At 57.6% G+C, this 17249-nt stretch overlaps 1 protein-coding gene across 2 annotated transcripts in view; it reads right to left on the bottom strand.

The window, feature by feature from the left end:
* Window positions 1–647: 647 nt before the first annotated feature.
* SEMA7A (semaphorin 7A (JohnMiltonHagen blood group)) overlaps window positions 648–17249 on the bottom strand; it is a 31472-nt gene continuing 14870 nt past the window's right edge. For both annotated transcript variants that reach the window (XM_065688988.1, XM_065688987.1), the window contains 13 exons: window positions 11375–11508; window positions 10437–10487; window positions 10104–10199; window positions 9640–9724; window positions 8939–9049; window positions 7954–8093; window positions 7414–7592; window positions 7122–7230; window positions 6060–6258; window positions 4387–4502; window positions 3521–3672; window positions 2976–3043; window positions 648–2600 (listed from right to left, as the gene is read on the bottom strand). In XM_065688988.1, coding sequence (XP_065545060.1) covers window positions 2251–2600; window positions 2976–3043; window positions 3521–3672; window positions 4387–4502; window positions 6060–6258; window positions 7122–7230; window positions 7414–7592; window positions 7954–8093; window positions 8939–9049; window positions 9640–9724; window positions 10104–10199; window positions 10437–10454 — 1623 coding nt within the window. In that variant the 5' untranslated portion in view covers window positions 10455–10487; window positions 11375–11508 and the 3' untranslated portion in view covers window positions 648–2250. The remainder of the gene's footprint in view (window positions 2601–2975; window positions 3044–3520; window positions 3673–4386; window positions 4503–6059; window positions 6259–7121; window positions 7231–7413; window positions 7593–7953; window positions 8094–8938; window positions 9050–9639; window positions 9725–10103; window positions 10200–10436; window positions 10488–11374; window positions 11509–17249) is intronic.

The following is a 17249-nucleotide window of genomic DNA, read 5'->3' as shown; positions in this document are numbered from 1 at the left end:
TAAAGGGGCTGCAGGAAACCTGGAGAGGGGCTTGGGACAAGGGCCTGTAGGGACAGGCCAAGGGGAATGGCTTGAACCTGCCCGAGGGGAGACTGAGCTGAGCTCTTAGGCAGAAGCTCTTCCCTGTGAGGGTGCTGAGGCGCTGGCACAGGGTGCCCAGAGAAGCTGTGGCTGCCCCATCCCTGGCAGTGCTCAAGGCCAGGTTGGACACAGGGGCTTGGAGCAAGCTGCTCCAGTGGAAGGGGTCCCTGCCTGTGGCAGGGGTTGGAGCTGGAGGAGCTCTAAGGCCCCTTCAACCCAAACCAGGCTGTGGCTCTGTGATAACCCCTGGGCACCAGGGTGAGCTCCCCACCTCCTCCCACCGCGGTGGCTGCAGGGAGCTCACACTTGAGCTGCTTCAGCAGCTTTGCTGCTCCTCCTCCTCAAGCTGCCGGTGCCAGCAGAGGGTTGTTCTGCCAAACCTCATGCTACGGAAGAGACCAGGCACGGGAGGCTTCTGCTGTCAGCTCCAACCCCACTGCACATCAGGGACCAGCGCAGCCTCTGCATCAGGGCTGGGGCATAGAAGGGGGACAAGAGAGACCCCAGCCCCGGTCCGAGCAGCATCCCTTGCTCCCGGTGAGACACACAGCACTCTTTCCCATTGCTTCCTGCTCTTTTTCCATTCTTTATTTGAGCGGTCACATTCTCACTTTGGTCACAGCTCTGAAAGGTTGTTGGTTTGTTTTTTGGTAGCTGTTTGTGGTTTTTTTTTCCCCTCTTCTCTAATTTGGACCCCACTTTCTAGAGTATTATAAAATTATACAAGTGCAGTAATCACCAGTTGATAATAAATAGGTATTTGTTAGTTCACAAAGTTAAAGTGCTTTGAGAAGGGATGTAAGGAAGCTCTATCCTAGATTCGGGGGGGGGGGGGTTGTATCTTGGAAATGTAGTGCAGTAGGAAGCTCTGGCCCGTTCTCCACAGTCTGCAGTCACGAGAGACACGGGGCATCTCTCCCCCTCGCCATAAAGACCCCTCGGGCACTCCTGAGTGTCCCTGAGCAGGCACGAAGCAGGAGCTGTGCCGCTGGGAGAGGTTATTGGAAGCATTAGATAGGATGTGTCCCCCCCGCTGCACAGCCCGAGGCTGGGGAAGGTTTGGACAAGGTGTGGGATCGCCCCACTGCCCGCGGGTGCAAGGGAGAACATCCCGGTTTTCACAGTTTAGTCTTGCTTGGAGACCTCAAAGCCCAAGGGAAGCAAAGCCCCTGGGCCCTTCATGGTGAGGGAGAGAAGCAGAGCTGCTCGGGGCGGTGGGGGAGCCGCGGCAGCACCCCCGAGCCCATCAGCATCGCCCTGAGATCAGCCGCCTGCTGCCTCCATCCCTGAGGAAGCCCGGTCCCTCTCCCATAGGAGAGGCGCAGGGAGCAGGCGCTGCCCGCTGCCCGCACAGAAATGCCCTTAAGCTGCCTGCAGAGGATTTGTGCGTTTCAAACTCCTCCCCAGGGCCTCCTGGGTTTGGTTTGGGCTCTGCTTCCACCTTCCCTTCCTGTCCCCTTCGGTCTGTCCTTCCCCACACCCCAAATCTAGTCATCTTCCCAGGCTTTTCCATGCAAAATGCTCACTCCGGGCCTGCCGCTGCAGGTTTCCAGTGCGAGTTCCCAATCTCCCTTCCACATCAAAGCCAGCTGCAAAACAGAAATCAAATGAAACCTCAACCCTTTCCAGAGCCCAAGTCTCCAGACCAGAAGGGGATTCACATGCGACACTGGGAGTGTTCCAGCTGCCTCCAACCCTAACAGACATTAGCCACAAAAAATGGGAGGCATCAGTCCCCACTTGGAGTGAAGCATAGATCAACCAGTTCCAAAGGCCAAGGGCTGGCTCCTCTTCTTCATCACATGCACGTTCCTAAAGAGAGGAGTCATCGTGCCCTGAGGATCAGTGCATGCACATAGGCAGGAGTCCCCTGAACGTCCACAGCGGGGAGGCTGACACCATGCTGCTGGGTACAGTGAACGTCCCCCGCCTGTTCCCTTCCCTCCCTGTCCCCAAACCCTGCTCCAGCTGGCCCTGCAGTCCCATCTTCCTCACCATGCCTCCTCCACCACAGCCAAAGGTGGAGAGGCTGCTGCCCAAGACCCCTCTGGGGACAGGCAAAGATTAACGTCCAAGGAGTGACTAAACGAAGTCGCCCCAGGAGCAGACAGCAAGTGCAGGAGCAGCAGCAGCAGCAGCCAGGACGGTGGGAACACAGCCCCATCGTGGTCAGTGGAAGAGCTCCACCAACACGACCATCAGGAGCAGCTGCAGCCAAGAGGCGAAGGTCATGGTGGCTTGGCCCTTCTGGGACATGAACCTGAGCTGGTTGACCAGGCGCTCCTTCACCAGAGCCTGCTTGAAGCCGTCCTCCTCCGAGATGCAGACGTAGTGGCCGTAGTGGATGTGGCTCACGTTCTGGATGAAGTGGAAGCAGTCCTGCTGGGGGTGCGTGGTGTTGCACGTCTTGATGAGGCTGTTGTTGTGGTACCAGTTGTAGGTGGCATAGTGGGACTCGATGGGGCAGTTGAGGTAGTAACGGGAGAAGGGGACGACTGTGATGTTCTGATAGTCATCCGCTGGAAGAGATTGAGAACAAGGGGATGAGACATGGAACCATGGATTCTCCCACAGGCCTGGAGGGAAGAGCACTTGGGTCAATGGGGACAAGTCATACAGCCACTGAATGACAACAGCAGGGCCTGACCCACGCCTGAAGTCTCTTCTCCCAGGACAGCAGCAAACACCAGCCCCATCGCCCAGCTCAGAAATGCATTATCAAGCAGTTAACCCCAAGCGGAGGCTTGGAGGTGTCCTGGCTTCAGCATGGTCATTCCCAGCTCCCCTGCAATGACTTGTGACCCCTTGCACAACAAACAAAAGCTTCAGAATCAGTCCCCTTGCCCCAAACCACTCCCTGGATTCACAGCCTACAGCTCAAACCCTTCACATACCTTCCTTAATGTCCCCCTTCTGGCACTTCCCCTGCCATGGGTCCAGGTTCAGGTTCTGATGCACCTCCCTAGGAGACAGGAACAAGCATTAACATCAGGGAAGCATCATTTCAGGGCTAAGAAAGGAATTGCTCATACAAGATGCAGTGGATTAGGTAAGGAAGAAGTGTTTAAACACCTGATGTTACCCGGGTAGGCACAAACACACGACTCAGGAGGGTGATGAATGACAAATGTGAGACCCAGCAAGTCACCACAATGAAGAGCATCACAACCAGCAGACCTGTGCATGTTTCTACCAGCAAAAGAGGGGCTGGGTGCTCAAACCCCACTGACCTCTCCCCCTCCAGAGCAGGGTGCTGCGGGAGGGCTGGCTTTCGGGACAGCACAGACGTGTGTGTGTGCTATTACTGCACGGACACCACAGGCTCATCTCTCCCTGTGGTAGGAAGATGACCTCAAAACCACGTGCCAGGCAGGGGCATACCGAGTGTGGGTATTTCTCACAGGGAAACAAGCAGAAGGAAGCTGATGGCATCACGCACCGGTTCAGGTACACGGACTGGCAGGAGCCGTTGAGCCAGCCGCAGTACGGGTCCCTGGCCAGCAGGCAGCTGTCACAGTTGTTGCGATACACCCTGCACATGGCCATGGGCACCTCCAGCACTCTGTCTGTTGAGCCCACGTACAGCATCGCCTGCGGGAGGAAAGCAGAGGGGTTCATCCCGGTGCCACCTGGGTGTCCAGCACTTCTCCTGCAGCTTGGCTGTGAGAGGGGTGCTGAGGCGCTGGCACAGGGTGCCCAGAGAAGCTGTGGCTGCCCCATCCCTGGCAGTGCTCAAGGCCAGGTTGGACACAGGGGCTTGGAGCAAGCTGCTCCAGTGGAAGGGGTCCCTGCCTATGGCAGGGGTTGGAACTGGGTGAGTTTTGCCTTCCAACCCAGACCAGGCTGGGATCCCATGATTTCATCAGTGGGCCGGTAGGTCTCCAGGGAATGCAGTCCCTGACCTGGGAGGGGCAGCAGCATCCTTCCCTCACCAGCCCCGTGGATAACCAAGTTTGCTCTATGAGGTGATAGCAGTGTTGTCACCTCTGGGATGGAGCACCAGCGCTGCTTCACAGCTCACCCACCACCAAGGCTGGACAATGAGAGGGAAACTGCAGGATTTGGCCTGGGAGCAAACAGCCTCATTCTTCCCATGCCTCTGGAGGAGAGGAGGTGCCCAGAAAGCTCTGCTGCCCACTGACCACCCAGAACTGGGGCCAGCAGCCCAGCCTTAGCAAAGCAGGACCTCCCACAACCCACTCCGAGGCTCCTTCACCTCCATGGGCTGTCCTTAAACCTCTGTCCCTGCCTCCCCTGCTGCCTGCTTTTAAAGCTACAGCCCGACCTTTCTACAGAGAGACTCACCCTCTTGTGGTCCAGGATCATGGACTGGATTGGGTCCTTCTTCGGGAAGACCTGGAGCTCCATGATGTTCTGCACCCCGTCTGGCAGCTCCACGACCTTGTGGATGGATCCTTTGTCTGGAAAGAAAGAGGGGAGAGCCCTGATGGAGCATGCTGAGAGCAGAGAGGCAAGGCAGAGGGGCTGTGGGGAAGGCAGGCAGAGAATCAGCACTGCCTCCAGCCCTCTCTGTGGCGGACAACTCCCCTGCCACAGAGCAGGGCTTGACTGGATTCTCTACCCCAGAGAAGACAGAGAAGGAGCCTGCTTACTCTGCCTGTTTCCCACAGCACAGCTTTGTCACCACTGTCATCCTCCCAGCCACGAGGAGCCCATTTCTCCTCACCCTTTGGGCCTGGCTCTGCTTGCTTTGACCAGCCTCAGCATGAAAACCCAGCAGCTCTCGAGCTCCTCTGCTTTGATATTCCTGCCCAAGCATCATCTCGTCACTTGCCCGAGGCTGAAACTTGGAGTTCTGCCTTTCTGTTCTTCTGGTTAAACTGACTCCCATCCCAGTGAAATGACTCCAAACCGGTGGGTCAGGAAAACAAGTCAGCTTGGTGGAGGGGTGGGAAGGCAGACCCTGAGGGAACACGGCTCAGGAATCTCATTGTTTACCCTCTTTTAGCAAGGCTTCCGCTTCCCAAGGAGTCACTCCCTTCACCTCCAAGCAGGGGAGGTGGAAGATGTGACCTCGGGTCAGGCAGGGATTAGGGCCCCCCAGGTGCCTCCATGCCTGGCAGCAAGGGTGGGCAGCCAAGCCCTGCACCTTGGAGCAGGCTTCCTGACTGCTCTGCAAGGCATTAGCTGCATTCAAACTACAGCTTTCAGCAGGATCAAACCAACCGGAGCATGTGTGGGCCCTAATCCAAGCCAGGCCACCTACTGCGAGCTGTCTGCATTTGTTTTAAGCACAGATTAGGAAACAAAAGCCCCAGAAAACCCCTCCACAAGAGTCAGTGAACAAAGCCCAGCACAGAGCAGGAAAAGGGGTGACAGAGCTGTAGGGAGCAAGCCCACAGAGACGGGGAGGCACAAGAGGGACCTCTGTGCCTTCCATGCAGTAAGTAGCTGCACTGCATGTGAACCCAGGCAGCTCACCAGCCTTCTGCTCTCCATCCCATTCACATGCACCTGAATTGCCTTGTCCCAGCTCTGCAGCATCCCCGGCTGCCCCGGGGCCACCAGCAGCTGGGATGCGCTGGCTGTGCCTCCAAGCAGAGGTGCTGGCCTCACCTGAAGCCCGTGCTGCTGCACTAGAGCAAGCAGGGGCAAGAGGTGATGGAGTGGGTCCCTTCGCAAAGGATTTCTGCTTGACACGTGGGGAGGGCTGTGCTACCCCTCCCTTGCCCTAAAAACACTTGGCCTGAGACCTACCACAGGCTTGAAGCAGCCCAAGTGGGTAAATCCCACATGCTGGGATGCTGCCTTCAGCCTTTGCCTATGCAGCCAAATCTGTGTGTACCGAGCTGTGCTGGGACTTGGCAGCTCTCTGCTGCTTGACAAACATACGCCAAGCTGGGAACACAGCCCCTCGCTTCGCTCTGCACTGGGGGTCCTGTCTGGTGCCCTTGGATTCTTTGCCCTCGAGGGGAAAGCAAGCTCCAGGGAACTCCACAGGGAAAGCTTCCCAGTACCTGTTGCCAGATAAAGCACGTTGTAGCGGCGCTCGTCGCCCGCCGAGACCTCGTGCACCCCGATCTTCTGGTAGCGATGCTTGTTGTGGAACAGGGGGCTCTTGGTGGGGGAGAGGGGCTCTACCCGGTCCTGCACCTCCGGGTGGCTGTCAGCGATCTTGAAGGTCTCACTCGGGGTGTGCTGGCCAGAGGAAACGCACTGCGGCAGGAGGGGACAAGAGGCACCGTCAGGGTCAGGGCTGGTGGAGTCCTACCCGTGGTGCCCCTGCAGAACACGCGCCTCTGCTCTGCTCTGGTGAGACCCCACTGTGTGCAGTTCTGGTGCCTTCAGCATAAGAAAGACACGGAGCTGTTGGAGCAAGTCCAGAGGAGGCCATGAGGATGCTCAGGGGCCTGGAGCACCTCCTGTATGGAGAGAGCTGAGAACATTGGGGCTGTTCAGCCTGGAGAAGAGAAGCTACGTGGGGACCTCAGAGCAGCTCCCAGTGTCTGAAGGGGCTTACAGGGGTGCTGGGGAGGGGCTCTTCATCAGGGACTGTAGTGACAGGACAAGGGGTGATGGGTTCAAACTGAAACAGGGGAAGTTCAGGTTGGATCTAAGGATCTAAGCTCTTCCCTGTGAGGGTGCTGAGGCGCTGGCACGGGGTGCCCCGAGAAATGGTAAATGCTCCATCCATGGCAGTGTTCAAGGTCTAGGGTGAAGCATCCCTGCCCGTGGCAGGGGGTTGGAACTGGATGATTTTAAGGTCCTTTCCAACCCTAACCATTCTGTGATTCTATCCTCCAGCTTCACCCACCAGAGCTCACAGACCCATTTGCTGAGGCAGGTCTGAGCCCATCTCCCTGTGCTCTTTATGAAGGTGTCGGACCTTACCCAGACTCCTTTTGTCTCTGGGAACAAAGCTGAGGTCTTCCCCACAGTGCCTGCAACCTTCCTCGCTGCCCCAGCCCTCCCCGGCCTGCTCAGTGGTGGGACTGTGCCCCCACCTGCACTGCCAGAGCAGGGACCAGCTCTTGGGAGGCCTCCCCACTTCATCTGGGCAGCTCCTATCCCTCACTCACCTGCCCAGGCTTGATCTCTGGGTTGGGACCGTTGTAGCCTTTGAGTTTGGAGGTGCGGAACACGTTGTCAATGTCCCCAAAGGAATAGACACAAACAGCAGAGCTTCCCCTGCAAGACAACGGGACAAAGAGAGAGGGTCAGGAGACATTGGCCATCCCATTGCAGCTGGAGCATGGCTCTGTGCATCGTGCTGCTGCTATGTCCTCTCTGGTTGTTTTGCACCCACATGCTTGCCAGGGAGACTAAAGGGCTGTGGGACAGGACTTCTCTCTGCTTCATAGAGACCCTCACCAGGTGTTTGTGAAGAGCCCGTAGACCTTGGAGTGCCTCCAGTTACTCGCAGGGACAAAGAAGACATCCTGCAACCAGTTGAAGTTGCCCTTGGTGACTGGGTCGACACAAATCAAGCTGGCCTTCAGGAAGGTGGTCCACTTGGAAGCAGAGAGCGAACCGGTTCCCCCTTTATCTTCCTGGAGGGAGAGGAAAAGCAGGGAGTCAGGGTTTAGCAGAGAAGAACACAAAGTGCCCCCCCCGTCCAGCATCTTGGATGGGTAACTGAGGGGTGCTCCAGAGGTACACTTGATGCTGGTCCCTGTGACAGTCACGTACCCCTCTAACATCCCAGTGAGACATCTTTCCTGTAGGCAAGATGGGAGCCAGAGGATGGGAAGGGCAAAGGGTACAGCCATACCCCACATGAACTCTGTGGCACAGGACAGAACTGAGCCAAAGGGGCCAGATCACGTGCCCATAACACCAAGTGAGCTGGCATGTCTATTTGCCACCCCTGCAGCATCCTTGCCTCCCCACCACGCTCTGTTCCTGTGGTACCTTACACAGCTGGGCCACTCGAGAGATGTTTCTAGGGGCCTCAGGACTCTTATCCGGGTTGTCTTCACGGAAGAAGTAGTAAATCTTGTCCTGGTGAGGCTCTTCGTGCCTTAATGTGGTGGCCTTGACAAACTGGGGGTCTGTAAACGGAAGGGAGCCATCAGAAAACCTTGGCCTGAACACCTTTCATCCGCTCTCTCTTCTTGTTTCAGCCCATTCTCCCTTCTTGCACAGCAGAACTCTCATCATGGAGCTCCCTTGGTGGGAGCAGGCCGCACTCTTGTTTGTGTTCCGCTGTGGAAAACCCAGCCATGCTCTTCCTATTAATACACCACCGCCACAAAGGGCATCCCCAGCAGCAGCAGGTCCCTCTGAGCATCATTAGCTGGCATCCGCATGGCAGGGAGTTCTGTGTAAGCAGGGGACCAGCCTCGTGGCTCCAGTTCTATGTTTGTTTGCTGGTACTTAGGTTGCCTCATCCTGCAAGCTCTGTTTTGCCCTGGTTTGATTCTTTCCTTTGGCCAGGGGTTCAGGAATCTCCCATTTCCCAGTGTCCCACTGAGCTCATGGAAACAGACAGAGGTCCTTTTTCCCTATTCCCCACCCAACATATTCCTGCTCCAAGGTTTTGCCCTGGCTGGGGGTTTGGAAAGAGTCACTGCCCGGAGTGGAAGCTGTTCTTCCTGTTTCTATTACAGCAGCTGATGGGCAGCTTTACACAACCACGTTTCCTTCCAGCATCTGCCAGGGGACTGGCCACACGTTTCTCTCCACTTCCCCATCTCCTCACCCCGAGCAAGAGGCACTCACTTGTCAGCTGTTTGGTCCTAGAAGCAAAGAGGTGACCTGGCAGCAAGAGAGGACGTTGCCCTCCACGCTGTGCTGTGTACTTAGGGCCCCCAGATGTAGGCTGACAGAGCCCAACCTATCTGCATGGAGGGGCGAGAGGCAGGTCCCATGCCTCCAGCATGGCCCCTGTACTCACTCTGCATCACCGTGTCGCTTGTGTAGAGCTCTCCTCCCCCTCTCACCCGGCGGAATCGCGGTATCTTGCCGTTCTGCTGGCTCTTCTTGATGGTGGAGTAGATGTCGTGACCTGTGGGTAGGAAGGCTCATTGCAGCGGGCTGTTTCCAGAGGGGCTTGTGAGAAGGAAAAGAACTGGGAACTCTCTGGACACGTGGACTCACAGAGCTGGTGGATACAGGCGGAGAACCCCAGCCCCACTGCCTAGCACTGAGTCCTGGCAGGACTCCCACAGCCCTTGTCCTTAGAGAGCAGAGGGACACAGTTTTGCTCTACCTTGGGAATGATCCTCACCCATTCCTCTGCCAGGCCCAGAGCAGTGGAGCTACTGCAGGACCCTCCTTCCCTGCTGTCTCCACTGCACTCTACCCTCCTGCAGAGACTCAACCCTCATGCCCTGGAGAGGAATGACCAACCTTGTGCCATGCAGGGGTTGGAACAGGATGATCTTAAGGTCCTTCCCAACCCAAACCGTTCTATGATTCTATGCTCTGTCCTAGGAGGATGTGCATTTCGATGTGACAAAGCAAGAAGGGCTAAGGCTGATCTCCAGCTAAAGCAGAGGGACGAAGTCCTTGGAGCAGCCCCGAGGTGCCCCTGTTTGGTACAGAGCGCCCAGCCTCCCGGCACAGCACTGATAACACATGAGCAGACACACTTACCATCAACAACGACGAGGGTATTCGAGTCGGGGGTGAAAGGAGCAATGCCTCTCCCATCCCATGGAGTGCTCTCCTTCCTCTGTGTCTGGGTAAGGACAGAAACAGTCCCTGAGGGTCATCAGTACAGGGAAGGCAGGGGAGCCAGGGGCCTACATCCACCCCTGGGGCAGGAGGGGTGCAGCTCTCCTTGGCTGGCACAGCCCAAAGGAGAGGAGGACCTATCGTCAAATGGGCCATGCAGAGCCCCTGCTGCGGGCAGGAGGTGAGGACTAGGGGGCTGTGACAAGTTGAGCATGGAGGTGGCACGTGCAGATCTCTGCTGTGATGAGCTCCTCAAGGGAGATGGTGTTTGGGCATTGCAGATGTTGGAAGGGGGATCAGGGCATCATCTTACAGATGGAGATAGCACAGAACAAAAGAGCAAGGGCTTTTCTGTGGTGCCATCAGAGGTGGTCACAACATACCAGGTTCCAGCAGGTGGGAGAGCAGGCACCGGTGCCACACACTAACATCCCATCTCCGTACTTCTCCACTAAGGTAAGGTAATTCTTATTGTCCTCCTGCAAGAGAAAGAAGAGAGGCATGAGCAGCACTGCTACTGCACCCCTAGTGCTTTCATGGGTCTTAAAACCAGAGGGGGAGACCAGTATCATCCCATCTGATCTGCTCCACAGGCACTGGAGGTCTTCACCCAAAGGGAGTGCATGAGGAGCATACACAGCTCATTCCCAAGCAGCCCTCCAACCCAAGTCCTCCAGCCCTCACCCATCTGCTGTTCCACCACAGGCAGGACCTACCGAGCTCCCGGGCATCATGCACTGTCCTTCATTTTTCACTGGGAAGTCTTCCTGGGATAAGAGAGAAAGAGATCTGCTTGAATTCCTTCCCTTTAAAAGCCAACTGCAGTGGGCTCAGCCCCAGGCACCACACGCTGGTCACCCTCTTCACAAGAGCCAAGGCAAGCACGTCAGTGGGGCCATCAGACACTGCAAGGCAGTCCTTCCCCACACCTCGGTACATGAAACCCCTCGGGGATGCTGGGCTGGATCTCTCAGGCCCTCGAGGTGATGGGGAGAAGCAGCAGCATGACTGGCAGCCAGGCTGGGCTGCTTGCCAAAGGATCTGGGGAGAGGATCTGTCACTGCAGCGAATGGGTGCTCAGTAGGGGGTGGTGGCATCCGAGGGATGGGACACGCGAACCACACTGCTCCTAGAAACAAGGGAAGCATCTGGGTCCCAAGTTCAGCAACCGACTTGTCTGAGAAGGGCAAGAAGGGGTCATGAGAAACCAACTGGGGCAGTTCCCTGCTGTAGTAACTTGCCAGCTGATCCAGAACTTCCTGCTTTTGAGGAAAAGCAGCCTGCCTTCCAAGAATGGGAAGGGTGGGGAATATAGCTTCCCGGCAGCGATATGAGCCTGAGCATCCCGGCTCACGCTAAAGAAAGGGTCCCTCATGGGAAGAATCCTCCCTCTTGGGCACCAAAGACCTCAGGAGGATCACAGCCTGGGAAGAGCCCACCATGGCTAGCAGAGGAGACTTCTCTTGCTGCAGCCATTCATCCTGCCCATGCTGGGGCTTCCCGGATGGATGGGGCAGGGACCAGACCCTTCCAGGCCTGACTTCACTGCTGGTAAACGCCCTGAGCAAGGTATCTAGTGTTTGGGCTGTGAGATGGATGCTGGACACTTTGTTATAGAGCTCTGGGGCCAAACTTGCAAGCAGAGCATCCTTACCACGTAGTTCTCATAGGTTGCAAAGTCATAGTAGTAAAGCTTTCCCTCTCCCCCGATGTAGATGGCCGAGGTGTTTTCTGTATGATAGAAGACTGGGTACTTCTCACTCCTGGGGAACACATACTCCTTTGCACCTACAAGAGCACAGAGGACACGCTGGTCAGGGCAACGGCAGCATCTGCAGGCAGCTCAGGCTGATCCACTCCCTCCCCATGTCCTCGGTGGGAGTGATGAGGAAAACAAGGACGCAGGGCTGAGGCCCCGCAGGGATGCCTGGCCTGGCTCCAGGCAGGCAGGGAAAGGCAGCTCCCAGGCTCCCAGCTCAGCTATTGTCCCCGTGGCCCCAGGAGACAGGAGAGCTGGAGCAATGGAGCAGCCCTGCCTCATCCCTGGAGGGCTGGTGATGGAGGAGGAGAAAGGGAAACTTTGCTGTTGGAGCTCTATAGAGAGCAGAAGCTCAAAGTGACTTAGAAGCGGCCCCTTCCCACCTGCTCTAATGGCCCGGTGCCTCCTGCCTCCCAGCGTGGAGACAAAGGGCTCCCTCCCCTCTCTGCACATCCTCTGGCAACCCCTCCAAGTAACTATCTCCTTGACGCGGCTCATGCACCCTCTTGCATTTGCCATGCCTTGCAGATGGGGATCAACCTCCCCATGCCCATCACCTCCTCCCAGCCCCAGAGCAGCACACCTTTCCTCGCCAGCCTCCAGCTGCACTGTCAGCACCCTCCCTCCACGGGCCAGGAAGGATGGACAGGGTTTGGAACCACGAGTGACAGGGGGAGGATGCACAGAAAGCTGCAACTCCATCTCCACCCCCAGAGGTGAACAAGAAGTGAGCTGCAAGACCCAGGACCCACGTCACAGCCGGTTGCTGCAGATGGGAAGCTCTGCAGGCCCAGCTGTGAGGAAGAACCGCTTGTCCTTCCCCTCCTTCCTTCCGCTTTCACCTTCCAGCTTTTCCAGCTCCTCTTCCCTAAAAACATCCTCCTTTTCCCTCTGCGTTGCCAACTCAGGTGTGGGAGGCCAGCCCCGTGGCGCAGCTGTGAGCCTCCTCCCCGAGGCTTTGGCTGTTCGTCCATGGATCCACTGATCCCACAGCACTCTCCGGGATGCTGCAGCCACCCCTGGGCAGCTTTGAGTCCCCATTCCAGGGCTCAAAGGCTTCCCTGTCCCCTGCCATAGTTTGCAGCAATGACACAAGAGGGATTTCTCCTCCAAGGGGCAGAAGCCTGGGCTCGGGATGACCCCTGCTTGGTGTGACAGGGCGCTCCGCTTTCATTTCGCCCTCTCCCATAGAAGAGGGGGCCTCTCTGCTGGCAATGCCGCTGCTCCCAGTGACAGACAAAGGCTGTGTGTGCCTCGGGAGCTGGCTGCCTGCACAGACAGGCAATTAATCAGTGGCACGTGTCCCTCTGCTCATGGCAAAGGACAATCTTTGCCGAGCCCAGCAGCCCCCCTCTGCTCGCAGGATGCTGCGCACGGTCCTGCCAAGGCCATGGAGCCAAGAGTGAGCAAGACTTATTAGAGGTCACTGGGGTGCTGAATGCCTGCTTGAGCTGTGCCTTTCCCCCCCACTTCCCTAAGCTGGTGGGCCTGCAATCCCTGCGGGGTTAAACTCCAGCAAGGCTTGGCTATGCGGGGATGCGGCCAGCCCCCGCCTTGGGATGGGAAACCCTACCAGCCCCACGGGCTGCTCTTTCACAAGTCACCTTGGCAGCAAAGAGAGGGGTGAAGATGTCCCAGGGTACAGAAACCATCTCTGCCCTCCAGCTCCTCGCTAACACACCACCTCCGGCTGCCCTTCCCCTGCACACTGGGATGGGAATACAGCAGTTGGGAGCCAGCAGCTAGGGATGGGAGCCCCTGCCTGCTCCTGCTCACCTCTCCACTTGCCCCAGCCTCTCCCCTGTCCAAGGACTCCTGAGCATACGCTTTGCCTGCTGGAGAAGCTGGCACCCACTCTTTGCCAAGTGACAATGCAATTCCTTTGCCTCCAAGCAGGAAGCCAACCGGGCATGCAGGTAGCCCAGGAACAAACCAGCCACAGACTCAGGCTGTGCTTGCCAGGGAGGATTCATCTCCTTGTCCAGCCCTCAAAACCCCCCTCCTGACCCAACCAACAGGCACACACACAGGAGCCCCTACAGCCCTTCAACCATCCGGCTACCACCAATACAACCCAGCACCGCAACCAGGTCTGTCCCAACCTCGGCAAACTTAGCTCCTGTTTTCAGACCTCAATCCCGGCCCCTCCATTTGCTGCTAATCCAGGATAATTTACACCTGGAGCTGCTCCTCCTGCACCTCACCCCTTTGTAAACCTCAGCCCCACGTGCTCCTTTTCCCTTCGGTCTCATTTGGAGGCTTTTCCACCGCACTGTGAACCGCGGCTCACACCGACCTGCAAGAGCACATTTATCTCCAAACAGCCAGCAACAAACAAGCCCAAACCGATCATTTGGATGGCGTCAATGTATTATTTACCCTGCAGCTCCCCAGGGACAGCACTGAATCACTGCGAGTAAACAGCTCCGCTAGCCAGGACCCAGAAGCGTGTTTGCGGCTCCAGCACTGTTTTAACCTGATCTGCAGGAGTCCAGCCTGGTTTGGGTTGAAGGGACCTTAAAGCTCATCCAGCTCCAACCCCTGCCACGGGCAGGGACCCCTTCCACTGGAGCAGCTTGCTCCAAGCCCCTGTGTCCAACCTGGCCTTGAGCACTGCCAGGGATGGGGCAGCCACAGCTTCTCTGGGCACCCTGTGCCAGCGCCTCAGCACCCTCACAGGGAAGAGCTTCTGCCTAAGAGCTCAGCTCAGTCTCCCCTCGGGCAGGTTCAAGCCATTCCCCTTGGCCTGTCCCTACAGGCCCTTGTCCAAAGCCCCTCTCCAGATGATGAGGCAGAGAGCATCCAACAACCCACACTATGTCCCAGAGAAGGGAATGTGCCTCTCTTAGCAAGTCCCAGGCTGCTTTTGGCACTGCAAAGAAAGGCTCACCCCCTTGGGAGGTGGAAGGCATGGCCCTGCCGCCACCCTGCCTCCAAAATCAAGGCTGCAGAGGACACAGGGCTCTTTCCAGTGCCTGCCTAACCCCACTGGTCCCTCTGCCTGGCATTTACTGCAAACCCCACCGGCAGCGCGCACATCAATGGCCCGATTGTCAATTGAAATGCTAACCCCAGCGAGGCCTGAATGGGAGAAAGAGCAGCTTTGTGCTCGCAGCGAGATGGAGGGTACCACAGCAGCCTGAAGAATGATATTAAATGAGGGCGAAGGAAGGAGCCCGGTGCATCTCGGAAGGATGCCTGCAGGGTGAGGTCACGGGGAAGGAGGGCAGTGAAGAGGGAGATGCTCTGGATGAGATGAGGGCAGGGAGGCCTGTCTTTAACACGCAGAGCAATGCAGATAACAGAGAGAGCAACCCTTCCCGTCTGGTAGGATGAAACATGCCTGCCTCCCTAGACCTGGCTTGGGCAAACCCAGCTTTAACGCCACACCAAAGTCTCTCTCGCTCCTTCAGAAAGGCACCAGGAGCCGCCCCAGCACCATGATAATGTCAGGGTTCCACAGCTTTGTGCAGGGGAAGCGTGCCCTCACCTCCAGAACAACCACAGAAGCAGCCTGGCTGCAGGCAAACCCGGCTCCCATCCCTGCTGGAGGGCTAACCCAGCTGCAGAGCTCCTGCTTCACTCCGCATTCCACCGTGCCCTGGTCTAGCAGCAGCTCCAGCATCCCAGGCACTCGCTCAGTCCCTGGTGAACTGCTGGTGCTGGGGGAGGACCACCTCTCCTTAAGGTGGAGGTGACGGGTCCATTCTGCCAGCACTGTCAAATGAGAAACTGGGGAAATGAGAAGCTTGGGAAAGATAACAAGGGAAGGAGAACAAGGGAAGAACCTGCTGCCTCCTGGGAGCTGCTGCAGACAAGAGGCAGATCCTTTATGTGCTGCTCATAAATCCCTGACGTGGGACCCCCGTCAGTACATGAAGAGAAGAAACCCGAGCGTGGGGTTTACATTCTCCTTGGCATCCCCCACACCGCTGCCTGTGCTCTCCCAGCTCCTGCTGCCATTCCATGGGGACACAGGGCCTGGCCACCCACCAAACCGGGATGTAAAGCAGCGCAGCACCGGAGCCCACCACCACAGCCCCATCTCCGGTGCTGCCGCGCTTCCCGACGGCAGGCGATGCTCCCGGCAGCCCGGCAGCTCTGCCTGCTGCAGCACGTTGTAACACACTCACTCATCTCCATCCTGCATCCCACCCTCCCCGCGTGACGCTGCTGACACTGCCACCTGCTCTGCTGCCGGGGGGGCTGACGGCACGCTCCTGCCTGAATCACGGCACCGGTCGCATCCTTTCCTGGTCCCTTCCTTCTCCAAACAATTCCTCATCTCCAGATTTATTTCTTCCTTCCTTTTGGCACAGACAGAACAGACCATGACCCCGCTAGCAGCATGTCTCTGCTGCAGCCTGACTGGGACTGGCTCTGCCAGCAGAAGGAAAAGCCGCCTGCTCGATGCTGACTCAAGGGCTGGCAATGCCGGGAGTCCCCTGGGTCTCATCCTCTACACCTGCGCCAGGAGCGCTCATCTGCCACCAGCGTGGCCCGGCCGTGAGTCAGGGCTGACTCTGTGCTCTGGAGCACCTGCTTTTGGGAACACAAGAGCCGTTTTGCCTCGATGACACCCATCCCTCTTCCGCTCCCGCTTCCCCGCGCACGCAGGATGCATGACAAGCAGCCCAGCGCACGGAAACCAACTGCTATCCTTGGGAATGGGATCCACATCCCCTGCCCTAGTCACCCACTGCGGGGGCAGAGCTCCTGCTCCCAGCTCTGACAATGCCCCGCAGGGCAGTTCCAGTTTCACTATTGAAAACTGGGAGGACAATCCCTGGATTTCCTACTTGTGTGACCAGTACCAGCTCCAGGAGCCCCACCAGCGGATGACGGGAGCATGGGAAGTCACGACACCCACCCCAGAGGGATGCAGACACCCCAGGGGGGGCTGCCACGGGTGCCCTCCGTCCCTGGGAGAAGGACTGGAGTGCACCACACCGCTCCCATCCCAGAGCCATGCGCCGTCTGTCTCCCCAGCTCCATGACGAATGCCGGCATGAATTCAGAGATCCATGGGTCTTTTTTTAGATCATCTATAAATTCCCAAGTTGAGACATTTCAGCGGGTACAAGCGTGCCTCCAGGAGCTGCTGTGCTCACCAAGCTGCCGGGCTCTCCTTCCCTCTGACTTTGCCCAAAGGGAGAGACGTGACACAAGGGAAGCAGGGAAGCGCTCCCCCCCCCTCTTCCCCAAGGATGGACACTTCAAGCAGTCTCATGGGCTTCTGGCACCCTGGAACAACAATAAACCAAGGGGTTCTCTATAGGAACAACTTGTCTCTAGGCGAGGTGGCCCAGGGATGACGTCTGGGGGGGGGGGGTTTGCTCTGACCTGCCATGCAGTAATTGCACGGGTTCAACACAGGAGCTGCAATGCACCCCACGGGAAACGAAACGCTTTTGTGGGAGGGGTTTCTGGGAAAGGGGTGAAAATGCAACTTCAAGTGTGAAACCACCCTCCTCACCCCAGCCTGCCCTGCTGCTGCCCGCTCGCTCTAGCTGCGGCCGCGGAGCTGGTGTCCTTGCCGCTGCTCCTCAGTGCTGGGAAGCAGAGGCACAGGAAGGCCGCAGGATCGCCCCGCAGGGAGCATCACTCGGTGCCCAGGGCAGCCCCGCACCGCTCGGGTTCCGTGCTCCAACACCAGTCGTATCCCACAGAAAACACCATCCCTCCCAAAGCCAAGTATCATCCTCGTCTCCCTCCATCCCTTTTGCACGGCACAACGTAGGAGACTGGGAGCACGGCCACAAGCTGGTGC

The sequence above is a fragment of the Lathamus discolor genome, chromosome 8, assembly GCF_037157495.1.
Source record: "Lathamus discolor isolate bLatDis1 chromosome 8, bLatDis1.hap1, whole genome shotgun sequence".
Classification (NCBI taxonomy): domain Eukaryota; kingdom Metazoa; phylum Chordata; class Aves; order Psittaciformes; family Psittacidae; genus Lathamus; species Lathamus discolor.
This window is presented reverse-complemented; position numbering and strand designations above follow the sequence as displayed.